General features: G+C 35.8%; 1 protein-coding gene across 4 annotated transcripts in view; it reads right to left on the minus strand.

Annotated features, from left to right (window-relative positions):
- Positions 1 to 19,395, minus strand: part of FNIP1 (folliculin interacting protein 1) — a 151,507-nt gene that overhangs the window by 48,630 nt on the left and 83,482 nt on the right. For 3 of the 4 annotated variants that reach the window (XR_010412994.1, XM_045892141.3, XM_045892148.3), the window contains exons 4-8: positions 17,235 to 17,335; positions 16,517 to 16,591; positions 10,945 to 11,036; positions 4,367 to 4,450; positions 3,135 to 3,206 (exon numbers count right to left, since the gene is read on the minus strand). Coding sequence is in view for 3 of the 4 variants with exons in the window: in XM_045892141.3 (XP_045748097.1) it covers positions 3,135 to 3,206; positions 4,367 to 4,450; positions 10,945 to 11,036; positions 16,517 to 16,591; positions 17,235 to 17,335 (424 nt within the window). In the remaining variant the exon portion in view is untranslated. The remainder of the gene's footprint in view (positions 1 to 3,134; positions 3,207 to 4,366; positions 4,451 to 10,944; positions 11,037 to 16,516; positions 16,592 to 17,234; positions 17,336 to 19,395) is intronic. The other variant, XM_045892155.3, reaches the window with a different exon arrangement.

Below are 19,395 nucleotides of genomic sequence, written 5' to 3' on the forward strand. Positions count from 1 at the left end.
TAAAAAGATATATGCACTCCTAAGTTTACTGCAGCATTATTTACAATTGCCAAGATATGGAAGCAATCCAAGTGTCCACTGATAGATGAAGAAATAAAGAAGATGTATACAATATTAGCCAATCATAAAATAGAATGAGATTTTGCCATTTGAAACAACACAGACAAACCCAGAGGGTATGATGCTAAGTGCAGTAAGTCAGACAGAGAAAGACAAATACCATATAATTTCACTTATATGTGGAATCTAAAAAACAAAACAAACAAAAAGCAGAAAGAGACCCATTAACACAGAACAAACTGATGGTTGCCAGAGAGAAGGGGGTTGGATGGGAAGGGCAAAATGGGTAAGGGGGAGTGGGAGATACAAGCTTCCACTTATGGAATGAGTAAGTCACAGGGATAAAAAGGACAGCTGAGGGAAGAGTCAGTGGTACTGTAACTGTTGTATGGTGGTAGATGGGAGTTATACCGTGGTAAGCACAGCATAATGAGTAGAGTTGTCAAATCACTATGCTGTACATCTAAAACAGATGTAACATTGGGTGTTAAACTATACTTACAACTATACTTCAATAAAAAGAATAAAAGTAAAATAAAAGTCCCATTAACCCTTGAACATGGATTTGAAATGTGCAGGTCCACTTACACATTTTTTTTTTTCAATAAATACAGTGTAGTATTGTAAATGTATTTTCTCTTCTTTTTTATTTTCTTAACCACGTTTTTCTCTACCTTATATTATTGTAAAAATACAGTATACAATACATATAACATAAAATATATGTTAATTGACTGTTCATGTTATCAGTAAGGCTTCCAGTCAACAGTAGGCTATTAGCAGTTGAGTTTTTAGCAAGTCAAAAGTTATATACAGACTTTTTTACTGCACAGGCGGAGGAGAGGTTTGCGCCCCTCACCCCTGCATTACTCAAGGGTCAACTGTACTCATGAATTGTTTCTGCACAGGTAGTCAAGCCTCTGAATGTTTAACCCCTTTCCGTAACAGTCATGACTATACCTACTAAGATCCAAAAAGAGAAAATCTTATAGATTACTCTCTGAAGCATTCTAAGGGGTGAAAGACATTCCAATAGAACCCATTATGGTTATAATTGCTGCAATCCCCTAATTGTGAGGATTATTCTCTTCCCAAAACCCCCTCTCTCCAGAAACTCTTTTTCTTGCCTGGAGTGTCAAAAGCTACAACCCTTTGTTTTTCCTTAGACTAGGAATCCTCTCCTTCTCTATGTTGGATCTAGAGAGGAAAAGACATTAAGGGCTTGCTTTTGTTTGGCAATATTTTAAATTCCCATCTTCATAATTACACCACATACTGAAAATTTCTGAGGTAATCAAAAACAGGGAAGCACATCAGATGATATATTACTTTTGGACATCAGGAGTGAAAACTAAAAGCCTGTCATTATGAAGATCTGTTCATTTCAATTCTCGCTAACAAATCCAATGATAAAGGTTAGAGCTTTATGTGCCATACAACTATCTGGATAGTCAATGAATTAATTCTAAACCATTTCCTTGAAAAGACCACATTTTTATCAGTATTATAAGTAAGTATTGTAAAACTCTGTAGTCTAAGACTGGATATGTATAACTAACCTGGGTATGGCTTCAGTGAAAAATCAAATGCTAATCTAAATTTGGAAAAAACTATGTGTTACCAAATTCTGGTATTAAAAATAACCCTACTGGAAAAAGAAGAAGATACACAATTAATTTAAAAGGTGTATGTGAATTTATGGCTTGAAAAAGATTTACAGATCTATCCAGCCAGGCCCTTCAATTTATAGCTAAAGAAAATGAAGTACAGATATTAATTTATCACCTCTAAAATCTTGGATAAAATAATAAGAACTAAATTCCTATCAAAGAAGAGAAAACTAAATCTCTAGATTACATAGAAGCAATGAGTATTAGAAGAAATATACACTAGATTAGTTCCTAAGAACAAAAATAAAAAAGTCAATTAGAAAAGGGTGAGATTATTTGAAAGATCAAGATTTTTCATATTAGAGAAGTAGTTCTCAACTCTAGCTATCCATCAGAATGAGGTATTGAGTTTTTCATTTTGTTTTGTTTTTCAAATACAGTTGCATAAGCCTTTCTCTAGGCTACATGATAGTCTTGGAGTACAGTTTAGGCATGTGAAACTTTTTTTTAAACCTCTTGTTATTCTAATGCATACCTAGGGATTACAATTCTGGTAAATTTGGACTTCCCATCTATACTCAAAACTGAATTATAAACAATTTAGACAGCAGAGCCATATAATGTGACAGTTCATATGGATAAAACACAGTGGATAAAAGTTTCTCATACCTAACAATAATGCAAGCCTAAGATACTCCTTTCTTTTACGCTATCTCTGGGCCCTGACAAACACTTTTCCTTTTAACTGGAAAGCCCTTCTTCCATGCCTTTGCCTGGATAACTCCTACTTAATTCTCAAAACACAACTCAAGTATTATCCTTCTGTAAAGCATTACTGGCGCCCTGCCCCTGGCCAAGGCTAAGTTAGGTTTCCTTTCCCTAAACCTCTCTGCACAGGTCTATCAGAACACAACACACAATGAAGGACAATTTTCCTGACTGTTCTCTCTGTAAACTCTGGGCTCCTTAAAGGTAGAATGTGAGGTTTACTTTTTTTTTTTTTCTTTTAATCTCCTGCATGTTTCAATAAAGGTTAGTCCATATTTTGGAGTCCATATTTGAAAGCAATATATATATAGCATTGGTTCAAAATGCCTAAGCTTTTCTGGGCAAGAGACAGTCTGACAACTTAAAACTCCAGTTAAGAGCAAGCAGATATAAGCAAATGTGTTTTTTCTACTATGCCATTTAAGCCATCTCTTGAGCAACATTTTTTTCTTATACTGGCTAAGTCTAAGCCAATGTCCATTCATCTAGGCCATACTCCACCAGGCACATGTAACACTAAACATGAAAATTTTAAATTTTACATATTTCTCCGTCATTACAATTCTCTTCTAAGGCTAATATCAATACTAACAAACTGTGTACACGAAATTGGATGATAAAGGAAAAAATAAAAATCATTGTTGGCTAACAGTGATCTCATAAGAAAACTAGATTAACACATGAACCTGGCATTACCAGAGCGTGCTATGCCACTGTCTCGGTCTTCATTCAGCTCTCTTCCAGGCATGTCCATTGGGTTGCTGTGAACTGTGAATTAAGACAAAACTGTCAGTTAAAGCATATAATGCTATTCAGCGTGACGTTGCTTCTTTTATATAGCAAATGAAATCATGCTCATCTCACTGCATTCCTTTATTTTTTTCAATAGCATGGCACAAACCCAACACCAAGAGCTATTACTCAGTTGAACAAGCTTTGAGATCTAGGTGAAGATTGACATATAATATGAAAATATGATATAATATCTAAAGAAGCAAGGGATGACTAAAAGGAAGATACTCACAATATGCTACTAAATGACTAAAAAGCATGCTACTGAACAATAAGAATGATTCCTGCAGGCAAATAATGGGTATATGATGTTTCACTTTACTATTCTGCCAATATTAATGTATCTTTAAAAATTCCTCAAAATAAAAATTTTAAGAAAATTGTTTGAATAGTATGATCCAAATTAAATTATGTGTTTTTTTAGAAAGGTTCATTCAGCTAGAATATAATTTTTTGCCCATTTTTCATATTTTTCAAATTTTCTGTAATAAATATGTATTGTTCCTATCTCATATTTGTAAGGAAAGTAAATATTAATTAAAACAAAAAGTTAGATACAACTCCCTGGATACAAGGCATAAACACACTCTATAATCATCAATTTAATGACATAAATACACTCACATATACCTTTTAGAGGTCAATATAGTGGTGCTTGTTCATCTAAATCTTAGCTCTAAGAGAAATCGTTCTTATGGAATAACACAGATCAGAAATTTTAAAATAATAACAGAGGACATTTTCTGCAATTGGTGAACTATGAGTACACAAAATTACTCAGCCATGGAAACAAGAGAGTGTCACATGAGAAATTCTAGCTGGTATTATAAGAAATAATGTTCATACTAAAATTTGGTTTAGGATTCTAAAGTTAAAATCATTATTTTATAATGAGATAAGAAATAACAAACTGAAATTTCATGAAAATGTCAATTCTACTGATAACTGAAAATTTCTGGAAAGTTTTAAGAACATACTCAGTAGAAAGGAATTAAGTTATTACACTTGCTAAACAATGTTTTCTTAACCACACCCTCCCCAAATGCATTTATCTGCTCTCTTGTTTCCACAGCTTAACTACAGATTCTAGCCACTGGAGCACACCAACTAGTCTACCCACACAGCACATTGCAAACCTGCAAAGAAAGAGGCGCTCCTGATCAGGCGGAGCGGACCCTGTTCAGAGAATGCCCGCCTGGGGCTGCAGAACTGTGAAAGACCTACATGGCAAAAACGTAAAATATATATGAAAGAGGGCTGTTAGAGAAGCCACAAAGCGTCAGGAATAAAGGGTGAGCTTAGGCAGCACAAATGCAGACCAAGAGATATGGATAGAAGCTTTTAAACTGAGTAAGAATAATTCAAACTGGCTTCCCTTCTTTAAAACAGGATGGTTTCTCTCTGGTCATAGCTTATGTCAAACAACAATTTCGTGCCTACTTACTAATAAATCTGTATATAATAATAACCTTCCACAATACAAGGTAAAAGTTATTTCAAATGTTCAATCCTTTCTAACCTAAAACAATGCTTTTAAAGATTCAAAAAAGCACAGTAATGTTATCTAAATAATTTGACATTTGCCAAATAAATTTATCTTTTAAAAAGTTAGGTTTGTTTGTTTATTTTTTAAGATTTTATTTATTTATTTGAGAGAGCCCGTGCACGAGAGAGCACGAGAGAGAGAGAAAATGAGAGAGAAAGCATGAGCTGGGCATGGGGGGCAAAGGAAGAGAGAAAAGCAGACTCCCGGCTGAGCATGGAGCCCACAGTGGGGCTCGATCGCAGGACCATGGGACCATGACCTGAGTTGAAGGCAGACACTTAACTGACTGAACCACCCAGCTACCCCAAAAAGTCAGTTGTTTTTTTTTTTTGCTTTTGTTTTTAAAGATTTTATTTATTTATTTGAGAGAGAGAGTGAGAGAGAGAAAGAGCACAAGAGGGGGGAGCAGGAGAGGGAGAAGCAGACTCCCTGCTGAGCAGGTAGCCTGATGCGGGACTCGATCCCGGGACTCCAGGATCATGACCTGAGCCGAAGGCAGTCGCTTAACCAACTGAGCCACCCAGGCGCCCCCCCAAAAGTCAGTTTTAAGATTACAGCATTCTCCTGCCCCTGCAGTAAAGAGAAAAACCACCTAAGTGCTTGGCTGAGAAAAGAGAACACAACATATAACAAAGAGCAGAAAAGGGATCTACTGACAAAGAGGTATCAAACTTGTTTTTTCTAACCTGGTGAAGTTACAAAGTAACTAACTTTGGAAGAAAGCAAAGTTCCTAAACCAAAAGTCAGCCACAATGGAAGCAGGAACACTAACGCAACCTATCAAGGCCAGACTCCCAGCTGTCCAGAAAATATGGCTGCCACACTGGACCAAACACAGAGTCTGAAGACTCAAAGGGGCAACATTATAGCCTGGAAGCAAGCAGCTGGGTTGCCTGCTATGCTTAATCAAGATGGCCTGAAGAGCCACCTAGGAGGTTACCCAGGATAGAATAGGGGCTTTCTGTTTTATCAAGTGACAAATGTATTTTTCAAATTGCTAATGGATATTTTTCTACAACAAGAATTTCTAAAATTATAGTGCATTTGCAGCAATCTTTCTGTGTTTCAACTGTTCAGCTCTTTCTTCAATTCTCTCTAGCTACTTCAAAACTTATCTCTCTCTTTAAACTCCTTCCCTATCTACCTCCTTCCTTACTTTCAGGATATGACTGTCTCCCTCATATGCATGTGTGCACACAAACAAAATTTACTAGATAGGAACTCTCCTGTTTCCTACCACCTTGTCTCCAAACTTAATCAAATTCTGGCCCAACTGTCTCCTTCCTGCTAGAGTTAGGAACCCACTCCTCTCTCCCTTCCAAAGCTAATTCTATGTCAGCTAGGGCCTTCAAAAATCTCACTTTACCACTTCTCTCTCTACCCTTACCCTCCTTATAACCTCCTATTCCATCAACATTTAAACACAGTCAAAACTAGTGGTGCCTGGGTGGCTCAGTTAAGCCTCCGACTCCTGATTTCGGCTCAGGTCATGATCTCAGGGTTGTGAGATCGAGCCCCGCATCAGGCTCCAATGCTGAGCTTGGAGCCTCCTAAGATTGTCTCTCTCCCTGCCCCCCCTTCTCAAAAAAAATAAAACAAAAAAGTTATTTAAAAAAGCACAGTCAAAACTATTCTCTCCATATATCTAATCTTATATAGTTCAATAGTTCTTAAAATGTGGTCTAAAGACTCCTTAGGGTCCTTGCAACCCTTTCAGGGGTCTGTATAAAACTGTATTTTCTTTTTTTCTTTTTTAAAGATTTTATTTATTTGACAGAGAGAGACACAGCGAGAGAGGGAACACAAGCAGGGGGTGGGGGAGTGGGAGAGGGAGAGGGAGAGGGAGGCTTCCCGCAGAGCAGAGAGCCCGGTGTGGGGCTCGATCCCAGGACCCTGGGATCATGACCTGAGCCGAAGGCAGACGCCTAATGACTGAGCCACCCAGGCGCCCCCTAAAAACTGTATTTTCTTAATACACGTCAACCAAAACAACATAGTACGAGAGAATGAATGCAGAAGCAGATATAAGGATTAAGTTGTATTCTATTAAGCCAGAAATGAAGGAGTTTTGCAAAAATGTAAAACAATGCCACTCTCCTCATAAATTTTCATGGAAAATAGTCATTTCATAACATGTATTTATATTAACATGAAAAAAGTTGTTTTTTTAATGACTTAATAAATTTTAAAATAGTTTTAATTTTTAATACATCATATATCAATAAAGGTAACCCACATAAACAAAAGCTCTCTGTGTTCCTCAGTAATTTCTAAATGCGTAAAAGGTCCTGAGACCAAAAAGAACCACTGCTTAAATCTTGGAAGAAAGAATGACCTCTGAGTCCCTCCTCAACTCTGGCTTCTATTCTCTCCACTGAAACTGCTCACATAGGCCACCAAAAGCCTTCCTACTGATTAATGCAGTCCATACTCTTATATTACCTTATTATATATTTGATGCTGACTAAATTACACTTTGAACTTTTCCCACAGTTCCCAATGATTACACACTAGGTTTTTTCCTTAATCCTCTTATGTGCTTCTCTTCACCTACTCCTTCCTTCTTTAAGCCAGCATTCCCCAGGATTTTATCCTCAACAACCTTTCCTTCTCATTATTTAAGATTTCCTAGGTCACCTCATTCATTCTTACACTTTCACTTATCATTTATAAGTTAATGCTTCACAAATCCATGGTAGATACAGCTAACTGTCTAACAAAGAACTGTGTTCTCCCTTCTATTTTATCAAGTAGTTTCTGAGAAGTTACCCAGCTAGGGATCTTATTTCTAAAATCATCTTATATTATAGGTGAAGTCATGTGATTAGTTACCACTAACAGAATGTGAACAAAACTGATATAGGTCATGTTCACACTGAGGTTGGTTATGAAATGGATGTGCCTTTTCAATACTCAATTCCTTTCCAATGGCTTCGTGCAGCTGAGCACAACAACCCTGGAAACCACATGTTGAAAAAGGCAGAACTCCAAGAAGGAAGGAGATGGGACCTCTGAAACACTGCTTGGAGAAAAACTGTTTATCAATGAGGAACATCCTTTTGAACTTCACATGACTGGGAAAAAAAAACAAAACTCTACTGCTTTAAAATTATTACATGCTCACTAGTTTTTATGTTACAGCACCTACCACTACATCTACTAACGAACTATAATGGATATCTTTATTTGAATAACCAACCAATACTTCCGTTCCAACATACATAAACCTAAAGTCACCAATTCCTAATTTCTTCTGTTCCTTCTATTGAATGGCACCAATATCCAAGCAATTACACAACCAGACAGTAAAGTGCCACACTTGATTCTTCCTTTCTCCTCCCTTCTTCCATCTAATTTCCAAGTCCTGTCCATTCTATTTCCCATAATGAACCTCTCAACAACTCTCTGTCCTCACTGACACAGTCTTATTCTAGGTCTCCAGTATCTGTCACTTGGATTATCAGAAGGACTCTTCTATTACAGATCTTTTCCTCAATCCCATTGGTTCACTTGAATCCTTTTCCACTGCAATTAGAATACTCTTTTGTAGATATAAAGCTAATCTGATCATATTTCTCTATTCTGACAACTCCTCTGTGGTCACCTTCAGAATGCACCGCAAAGATCTCCAGCTATAAGGAGTATAATTGACTAAGTACCCCAAGCTGATGTGTTCTGACATCTGTTGTGATGTCTGTGCAAGGCCACATATCCCAAAGGCTGTTCCTAGCCAGGGACTGATCACAGCAGACATAGTAAGGCAGACACATTTTGGCAACACATTAGCAATGAACTTTGACTTAAATACTTGGTAGGATAGGACACTTCCATTCAATCTTCTTTCATTTGGGGTCAGACTTGCATCACAATCTGAGGGCTCTCTTGACCTTTCCCAGCTCCCTCCTCATTTTCTCTTACATTGTCATTTTTCCTAATATTATCCTTGCATGTTTAATCGTGTCTTGCACCTGTTAAAAAACAGGTAGAGAACCCAAACTAACACACCCTCACTACTATCCAACTGCTTAAAGCCTAAGTTCAAATTCCTCACTACAGCCCAAAGCACCCTTTCTCATCAACTTCCTACTCACTTTTTTATTTCTTTTAACTCTCTTTACTCCTATTCTTTGCTCCATCAAAGAAGGGGATTTATTCACTTTCTTTCCTCATGCTATCATCTCTTGCTCCTAGGTCTGTGTACACACTACTGCTTTTTCCTAGAATATTTCTGTGCCCAAACACAGGGCTAATCCTTCCAGGTTAGGCTTCACTTCTTCAAGAAAGTCTGGGACTCTCCAGGACTGGATTAGGTACTCTTCCTCATTTCTATCACACCATGCTCTTTAGCATGTCCAAGAATTAACTGCACTCTTTGTATTACTTGTGTGATTCCCACTAACTACTGTATTACTTGTGTGATTCCCACCGTTGAGGCAGGAAGTTGTCTGCTTCGCCACTGCACCCTCAGGGACTAGCAGAGTGCTTAGCATAGAAGAGGTGCTTGAGAAATATTTGCTGATTAACTGGAAATGTAAAGAAAATAAGAAATGGTACTCAAATATCCTTGATTCACAATTACAAACGTGAAAGTAAAAGCCACTCATTATTTAAAGTCTACACTTTTGTAATGGATTAATTTCCTATCCTGTATTAAAACAGAGAAGATGAGTGTATTTAGTATCCATAAGGTAATTTACTATTTTAAGTGATAATGGATTTGTATTACTAAAATAAATAGCTTTTAATTAACCTCTTGAGCTTTGGAAAGTATCAAATTACAAAGAAAAAAGATTCAGTTATCTCCTTGTCACATTTTTACTTTATTAAAACCAATGAAATAGGGGCGCCTGGTGGCTCAGATGGTTAAGCATCTGCCTTCGGCTCAGGTCATGATCCCAGGGTCCTGGGATCGAGTCCTGCATCGGGCTCTCTGCTCCTTGGGAGCCTGCTTCTCCCTCTGCCTCTCTCTCTCTCTGTCTCTCATGAATAAATAAATAAAATCTTTAAAAAAAAACAATGAAATAACTAATCATTTGAGTTATGAAAAAGCAGTACTATTTTTCTAAAAAATGTACAAACTTTCTTTTTTAAAAAGACTTATTTTGAGAGAGAGAGGAAGAGCATGAGAGCAGGGGGAGGGGCAGAGAGAATCTCAAGCAGACTCACCACTGAGCACAAAGCCCGACACGGGGCTTCATCTCACAACCCTGAGATCCTGACCTGAGCCAAAATCAAGAGCTGGACGCTTAACCAACTGAGCCACCCAGGCTCCCCAAAATATGCAAACTTTCTAAAGTACATGCCTGACACTGTAACTAGCCCATACCCCTTGCTGAATAAATGGTTGTTCGTTTGAATGAACATAAATTATAAAAAATAATAGAATGCAATATGGTTCAAGTTGGAAGAAAAACTGTTTCCTGCTTATATATATAACTAATATTTATTAAAATCAATTTGAAATAAAAATTCTCACTGAATAAAGAAAAAGAGAAGTATTTATCCTAGTCTAATTGCTGTCCACGTTCTGGCATGTTAGTTATTTATGTACCAGGAATATGACCAGCATCAATTTAGTTTAGCTTTGTAGGGTAAAACAAATGACTAGAAATTTTAGGAACAGTTTGTCACTTCAAAATGTTGAACTTAAATAATAACAACAATCAACTATCCAAATTACTAACTAAGCTGTTATTTTAATAAATCTTTAAACGTATATCAAATTTGAATATCTGCTCATCTATCTGAATTCAGGTCACAAAAATGAACACCATTTTAAAATTATTTTTATGGTTAGGGAAGAGAGAAGGGAGAAAGTGTAATACCAGTCTTCTTCAGCTGAAATATTAAAAAAAGCTGGTAAGGACTTTTTGTATCAATGACAGTGCCTTTCAAAGATGCATCAAAGTTATAAACAAGAAACAAACCAGATATATCTTCAGCAGTTTTTTTTCACATATAAAATAAATATTATGTTCAAATATACAAAAAGTATGTTTTTCAAATAATACAAATGTTATACATACTTCCAATTTAAATTCCTTTTCCACTTCTAGTATGTGAAACTCTGTGGTCTTATTAAAAGATCTACATTATTAAGAAAGAACTGCAAATTCTTGTTATACTGTTAACCTATATAAAACTTGTAAAACCAAGAGAACCATTTACCTATATTTCCAAGTAGTCCATTCATAACTGTGTTATTATCAGCCTTTAATGTACTGTTGTCCTGATTGATGAATTCAAGACTGTCTTGCAGCCTAAAGGGGGAAAAGAAACAATAAATTGCAAATTCATTTTATGCTCTTGATGGCAATTCTTTGCATATCTCAATGAAATTTTAAGTATAAAACTGTTTTTTTTTAAGTTTTAAGTATTCTTCTTAGTTTATAGCATTGAATCAGGGGTTGGCAACCCCTGAGGACTAAATCCAGCCTGCTGCCTGTTTTTATAAATAAAGTTTTATTGGAAAACAGCCATGCTATGTATACAGCCATGTATGTACTGTATATGGCTGCTTTAATGCTACATTGGTAGAGCTGACAAACCAGACATACTGCATGGCCCACAAAGCCAAAATTATTTACTATTTAGAACTTTACAGAAAAAGGTTACTGACTCTAATTTAAATTGTAAAGGCTTTCCCTCATATTTTAGACCTGAAATTATTTTCTAAACTTCTGGCAGGAAAAGAAGAAAAAAAAAAAAAAAAGACAAGAAAAAAAATCAACGTATCATTAGTTCACACATTATAAATGAACTATATCACTCCTGTTAGTAAATTATTCAAAATAACAAAAATAAAATTACTTTATGCTTTTAGTACAAAGTATCTTCCTAGGGATTTTAAAAACCATCAGTAAAAAATTAGAAAAGATGAAGAAACTGAGAGGATCAGAGCTAGAATCAGAGATTCCAAAGCAGGATCTCTAATTTCTACTTTAGTGTTAAACTCTTGAAAATTAGCACTTTTAACATCAGTATTTTTTAAGCATCCATAATCCTGTGAAAAAATATCTCTCCCCTTTCCTTCCTTCCTAAAAGAAAAGTTAATAAAGAGCTATAAGTATTAGAACCTTAGCTAATAAAACCCCTGATAGGTCTTTTTGGAGCATTTACAATTAATGGAACCCTTGAGAATTTTTCTAGTTTTGAGTAGCCTCCTTGCTACCTCTCCTGCTGCTTTTGACTTTGTAACCCCACAGATTCTGGCTAGCCAGAGTTCTGATCTGGGCCCTGAAGTCCATCACTGGAATCCACTAACACCTCACCCTAACCCTAGTCCTTCATTTACTAAGTTCTGCATGTAGCCCATGATTCTAATATCAGGCCTGCCCTTGTTTCAGCTTCACTTTTCTAATCTTGGCATTAACACCTTGTGGTAATCTTGTGCCCTACCATGGGTGACCTAGGCCACTCCTGATTGCAGACTTAATTCTGCAAGGGATCTGAAAACTGAAGAGCACAATATACAGATGCTAACTCAGCATGGCATACAAAATGGAAAATCAGTATCTCATCCTAACATGGGAATGTCGTCAACATTTTACTTCCAGATATAGCTTCTAGGAGCAAATTAGAGAAAGAGAAAGCACATTTCCTATTCTTCAACTAAACTCAAATGAGAAGTAATCTGGACTCCATACAGAGAGCAGCTGAATGAATTAAAAAAAAATAACACCCAACAATATGCTGCCTACAAGAGACTCAGTTCAGCTTTAAGGATACATATAGGCTCAATGTGAAGGAACAGAAAAAGATAATCCATGTAAATGGAAATAAAAAAAGAGCAGAGAAAGCTATACTTAGAAAAAATAGACTTCAAGCCAAAAACAGTAACAAGAGAGAAATATGGTCATATAATACGAGGAGCAATTCATCAAGAAGACATAGCATGTAACAATCATAAATACAAATGCACTCAACATCAGAGCACCTAAACATATTAAGCAAACACTGACATATCTAAAGAGACAACAATGCAGTAATTAGTAAAGGACTTTAACATTCTACTTTCGACAATGAACAGATCATCCAGACAGAAAGTCAACAAAGAAATGTTGGACTTGAACCATACCTTACGCCAAATGGAACTAACAGATAAATCCATATATAGATATATCCAAGAGTAGCAGAATACCATTCTTCTCAAGTGGACATGGAACATTTTCTAATACAGATCACATGATAGGTCACAAAACAAGTTTTAGTAAATTTAAGAAGGCTGAAATCATACCAAGTACCTTTTCTGACCAGAATGGTATAATACTAAAAATCAGTAACAAAAGGAAAGCTGGACAGTTCACAAATATGTGGAGATTAAACAACATGACCCTGAACAACCAATGAGTCAAAGAAGAAATCAAAAGGCAAATCAAGAAATACCTTGAAACAAATAAAAATGGAAGCACAGCATATCAAAACCTGTGAGATGTTACAAAAGCAGTTCAAAGAGGGAGGTGATAGCAATAAATGTCTACAGTAAGAAGCCAAAAAGATCTCAAATAAATGACGTTGAATTATACCTCAAAAAATGAGGAAAAAAACAAAGCCCACAGTTAGTTAGGAAGGAAGGAAATGATCAATGGGAGAATAAATCAAATAGAAAAAAGAAAAATAACATTGAAGATCGATAAAACTAAGAGCTGGTTTTCTGAGGAGACAAAATCAACAAACCTTTAGCTAACTCAGAAAAAAAAAGAGAAGACTCGAATAAATGAAATCAAAAACGAAAGAGACATTACATCTGATACCATACAAATAAAAAGGATCACGAGACCACTATAAACAGTTACACACCAACAAAACAGATAACCTATAAGAAATGGATAAATTCCGGGCGCCTGGGTGGCTCAGTCGGTTGAGCGACTGCCTTCGGCTCAGGTCATGATCCTGGAGTCCCGGGATCGAGTCCCGCATCGGGCTCCCTGCTCGGCAGGGAGTCTGCTTCTCCCTCTGACCCTCCTCCCTCTCGTGCTCTCTGTCTCTCATTCTCTCTCACAAAAAAAAAAAAAAAAAAAAAAAAAAAAAAGAAATGGATAAATTCCTAGAAACATACAACCTACCAAGAATGAATCATGAAGAAATAAAAAATCTGAACAGACTAATAATGAGTACGGAAAATGAATCATTAATCAAAAACCTCCCAACACAGAAAAGCCAAGGGGACCACATGGTTTCCTTGGTAAATTCTACCAAACATGTAAAGAAGAATTAATGCCAATTCTACTCAAATTGTTCCAAAAATCAAAGAAGGAACAATCCCAAACTCATCTTACAAGGCCAGCATTACCCTGACACCAAGGCCAGATAAGGACATTATAAGAAAATTACAGATCACTTCTCCTGAATATTATAAATGCAAAAGTTCTCCACAAAATACTAGCAAACCAAATTCAACAGAACATTAGAAGATCATTCAATATGATCAAGTGGGATTTTATCAGTGGACTGCAAGGATGCTTCAATATACACAAAGCAATAAATGAGAATTACCACATTAAAAGAATAAAAGATAAAAATCACATGATTATGTCAACAGATGCAGAAAAATCATATGACTGGGGTGCCTAGGTGGCTCAGTTGGTTAAGTGTCTGCCTTCAGCTCAGGCCATGACCCTGGGGTCCTGGGAAGGAGCCCTGCATTGGGTTCCCTGCTCTGCGGGGAGCCTGCTTCTCCCCTCTCCTCCCCACTCGTGCTCTCTGTCACTATCTCTGTCTCTCTCTCTCTCAAATAAATAAAAATCTTTAAAAGAAAGAAAGAGAAAGAAAGGAAGAGAAAGAGAGAAAAAGCATATGACAAAATACAACATCTTTCCATGAAAAAAAAAAACCCTCAAAAAGTAGGTTGGAAGAACAAATATTGTTAAAATGTCCATAATACCCAAAGTCATCCATAGATTCAATGCAAGTCTTATCAAAATTCCAATGGCATTTCTCCAAGAAATAAGAGAACAATCCTAAAATTTGTACAGAGCTACAAAAGACCGTTAGTAGCCAAAGCAATCCTAAGAAAAACTATGCTACAACGCTAACATAATCAAACAGTATAGTACTGGCATAAAAATAGACACACAAACCAATGGAACAGAATTCAAGAGCCCAGAAAAAAACCCTGTATATACAGTCAACTAATATTTGATAAGGGACATTTAACTGGGAAAGGATAGTGCCTTCAATAAATGATGATGGGAAAACTGGATAACCACATGCAGATGAATGAAATTAGAACCCTATCTTACACCACTCACAAAAATGAACTCAAAATTGATTAAAGATATAAACAAAAGACCCCAAAACTGCAAATCTCCTAGAAGAAACCATAGGGTTTAAAAAGCTCCTTGACAATGGTCATAGCAGCAGTTTCCTAGATATGACACGAACAGCACAAGCAACAAAAGCAAAAATATGTAAATGGGAATACATCACACTAAAAAGCCTCTACACAGCAAATAAACAACTGATAAAATTAAAAGGCAAACTATGGAATGGTAAAAAATATTTGCAAATCCTTTATCTGATAAAGGGTTAATATCCAAAATATATAAGTAATTCATACAAATCAATAGCAAAAAACAACCTAACTAAAAAATTAATACTTCCTCTGAATATTCAGAAGAATTGAATAGACAATTTTCCAAAGAAGACATGCAAATGGCTAAGAGGTACATGAAGAGGTGCTCAATGTCACTAATCATCAGGGAAATGCAAATCAAACCATAACAAGGTATCACCTCTCACCTTTTATAATAGCTAACATCAAAAAGACAAGAGATTAACAAGTGGTGGACAGGGTATTGAGAAAAGGGAACCCTTGTGCACTGCTGGTGGAAATGTAAATTGAGGCAGCCACTGTGAAAACAGTATGAAGTTCTTCAAAAAATTAAAAATAGAACTACCATATGATCCAGGAATCCCACTTTTGGATATATATCCAAAGGAACTAAAATGAGGATCTCAGAGATATATGCACTCAGGTGTTCACTGTGGCATTAGTGACGACCATCCATAAATGGAGACAAACTGAGTGTCTATCATCAGATGAATGGATAAAATGTCACACACACACAAAGACACACACACACACACAGAAGAATATTATTTGACCATGAGAAAAGGGAATCCTGCCATTTGCGACAATCTGAATGAACCTTAAGGGCATTATGCTAACTGAAATAAGTCAGACAAAGAGAGACAAACACTGTATAGTATCACTTACCTGTGCAATAAAAAAACTGAACACAAAGAAACAGAAACCAGGGTGATGGTTACCAGGGGTTGAGAATGGGGGAAATGGGGTTATAGATAACAGTCAAAGGGTACAAACATCAATTATAGGATTATTAAGTTCTGAGATCTAATGTATAGCATGCTGACTATAGCTAATAATACTGTTATTTCATATACTTGAAAGTTGCTAAGAGAGTAAACCTTAAGTGTTCTCACCACAAAAAAGAAATGGTAATTTTGACAGGATGGAGGTGTTAGCTAATACTATGGTGGTAATCATTTTGTAATATATAAATGTATCAAATAAATGTGTTGTACACATTAAATTTACACAATGTTGGATGTCAATTATATCTCAATAAAGCTAGAAGAAAAAAGTCTGACCTCCATAAACTTTCAAACTTCAGGAAGAAAATCTCAATTTAAGCTGCAACCCTAAGAACAGTCTGTTAGTTTTCACACTTTGCACATCCTAAATAATCCATTTCTCCCAGCATTCATAATCACTTACGTATTGAGACTTCCACAGATACTGCTGCCGGTCCGTGCAGTAAAAACTTTGCTGAGCATAAGTTGTGGAGGGGAACTATGAAGAAAAAGAAAGGGACAGAGACAGAGATCAAAACTAAAACATAAAGAACTTCTCAATTTATTACAAATAAAAATGTATATGGGCGCCTGGGTGGCTTAGTTGGTTAAGTGTTGGACTCTTGACTTTGGCTCAGGTCATGGTCTCAGGGTTGCGAGATCAAGCCCCATGTCAGGCTGCATGCTGTGCATGGAGCCTGCTTGAGATTCTCTCTCTCCCAGGGGCGCCTGGGTGGCTCAGTCGGTTAAGCGTCTGCCTTCAGCTCAGGTCATGGTCCCAGGGTCCTGGGATCAAGCCCCGCATCGGGCTCCCTGCTCGGCGGGAAGCTTGCTTCTCCCTCCTCCCACTCCCCCTGCTTGTGTTCCCTCTCTCGCGGTGTCTCTCTCTGTCAAATAAATAAATAAAATCTTAAAAAAAAAAGATTCTCTCTCTCCCTCTCCCTGTTCCCATCCCCCCCACCAAAAAAGGTATAAATCACAAAGATATCATTGCATAGTTACAACAGTCATGAAGTAGCATGAAACCCATAAAACACCATAAATCTGACATGCTCAATCTGTGTGAAGACTACAGGAAATTCTCCCACCTTCAAAAATTACATGTTCTAAAATGGATTATGAAAAATCAGAAAAACCCTCACCGGATCTGATGAATTTTTAAGGTAGAACCTTTATAGCTCATTGCTACTGAGCCAAACATCATCTCTCCAAGCATATTGGCATCAGAAGAGCACCGAGAACCCTAAAAAATAACCATAACGTTAATAAAACTGCAGAATTTAAAACCTATTTCAAATATTGAATTTTACTGAAAATTCCTTTGCTACACTTATTCTACATACTTTTTTAAAAAGTGACTCTACATTGTATACACTGTTCTATAGCTTGATTTTCTTCATTTCACAATGTGTTACAGATCTAACCATATTGTTATACAAAGACTCCTTCTGAAGAGCTGCATAGTATTCTACTGTATGAAAATACCACAGTTCACCTTACTGCTGGACATTTAGGTTAATTCCAGGTTTTTATAATACTTAATGCTTAAATGAACACTGTTAATCACATCTTTTGCATATGCAATGTTTCTCCAGGGCAGAAAGTAAGAAATAGAATTCACTAAACATACAGAACAGTTTTTACCACTCCTACTGTGCAAAAGAGGTATCTATAAACATGGTAATTTATATCTATTTTGTATTTTTTAAAAGGACTTACTTAAAACATTACAATGTCTTGCTCTCAAAGAACTCCAATTAAAAGTTATTCCTTTCCATTATTCTTTAAATGTCTCTGTCATCATAGGAGTCAGAAAAAAAGTAAAATTGAACTCATCCATTTGGTTACTAATTAGATACTGTGGTAAATATCACTAATTACCCACAAAATATCTTATTCTTTACTTTTGAAGTCTAATTTGTTTCAGGGCGGCAATGTGTACCCCCCCCCCTTCAAAATGCATTTCACAGCCTCCCTTGTAGACAATTTGTGAGTTGGTTTCTACATCCAAAAGGTTAAACTAATGGCTGGAATAGCACTTTCACAACTTATGCATTTATATGCATTCAACAAAGGCCTGGTCAATGAGATATAAATGGAAGTCACTGGAAATGGAGATGCCATATTAGGACCACAAGGCAATAATTACACATTAACTCTAGCTAAGTAGAAAGATAAGGATGCCTTGGTTTGTAAAGCCATCTTGAAACCCATGTACCATACCTAGATGGCCTTTCAGACTTGTCACGTGAACAAAATAATCCCTAGGAATAATGCAATTCCTAACTTACACAGTTATATAATAAAACAAGTGATGAGGAAGAGGACCTAAATAACTATCTAAAATAATAACTGATTATTATTCACAAATTTCACTAAGCCATTCCATCATAAAAAATAAAAAATTAGGAGTTTTAAAAAATATTTAAAAGACTCTTCTGATGATAACAAAGTGTTGAAGAGCCCCATTTTACATGTGGAGGCCAGGGAATATATCTGCACACTATTTTTATTTTTATGTGATTCTTCTACTCTTCTGCTTATTTAATGCCCATCTGGGTTTTTAAAAAATCTATATATTTACATTGCTAGCTTTCTTAAAAAAGCATCTTCAAATAGCAATCTATTTCATTATATATAACTATTTTGTATTAGTTTTTTTAATATATATTCATTTACATATTATTTTTTCTCTCTTAGGTATTATAGTCTTAATTTTGTTTTAATAAAGACACAAAGCCAATGTTTAAGAAAAAAATCACTTCCGATATACCTGCTTACTAAAATAACTCATCTAGGGATCTGATTAAGAAAAAATTTTTATTTCAAAACACAAAGGTTTGGGTACTAAAAACAACATTTTAGGAACAGAGAGAATAATTCTTTTAATGATCAAGTGCGAAGTTTTTTTTTTTTTAAGATCAATGCCTATCTTCAAAACTATTATGAATTCAAATATCAAAGCATTTACAGATTTTACTACTAAAACTGGAAAAGAGTCCTCAGAAAGCAAAATATAGTAAAAATAAATTCATGTTTAAATTTCATTAGACCATATAGTTTGCCAGTAAAGGTTATCTTTGCCTGCTCTAATACATACCAAATAGTTATCATGAATGTCACTGGCATGTTATATATTTTTATGAAACATAATCTATAATAAAGGTTATAATTTAAAAAGTGCTATTATCTTTCACGCTTTTTTTAAATAGGCCTTTATTTAAAAGGTCAATTTTTTAAGTACCTATTGCTAGAAGCTTTTAATCTGTAATAATCTGTGTAGACCAAAAATAATGTTCTAGT

The sequence above is a fragment of the Mirounga angustirostris genome, unplaced genomic scaffold (genome assembly GCF_029215605.1).
Source record: "Mirounga angustirostris isolate CCGP_5_RB_7025 unplaced genomic scaffold, mMirAng1.0.hap1 SCAF_7, whole genome shotgun sequence".
NCBI lineage: Eukaryota > Metazoa > Chordata > Mammalia > Carnivora > Phocidae > Mirounga > Mirounga angustirostris.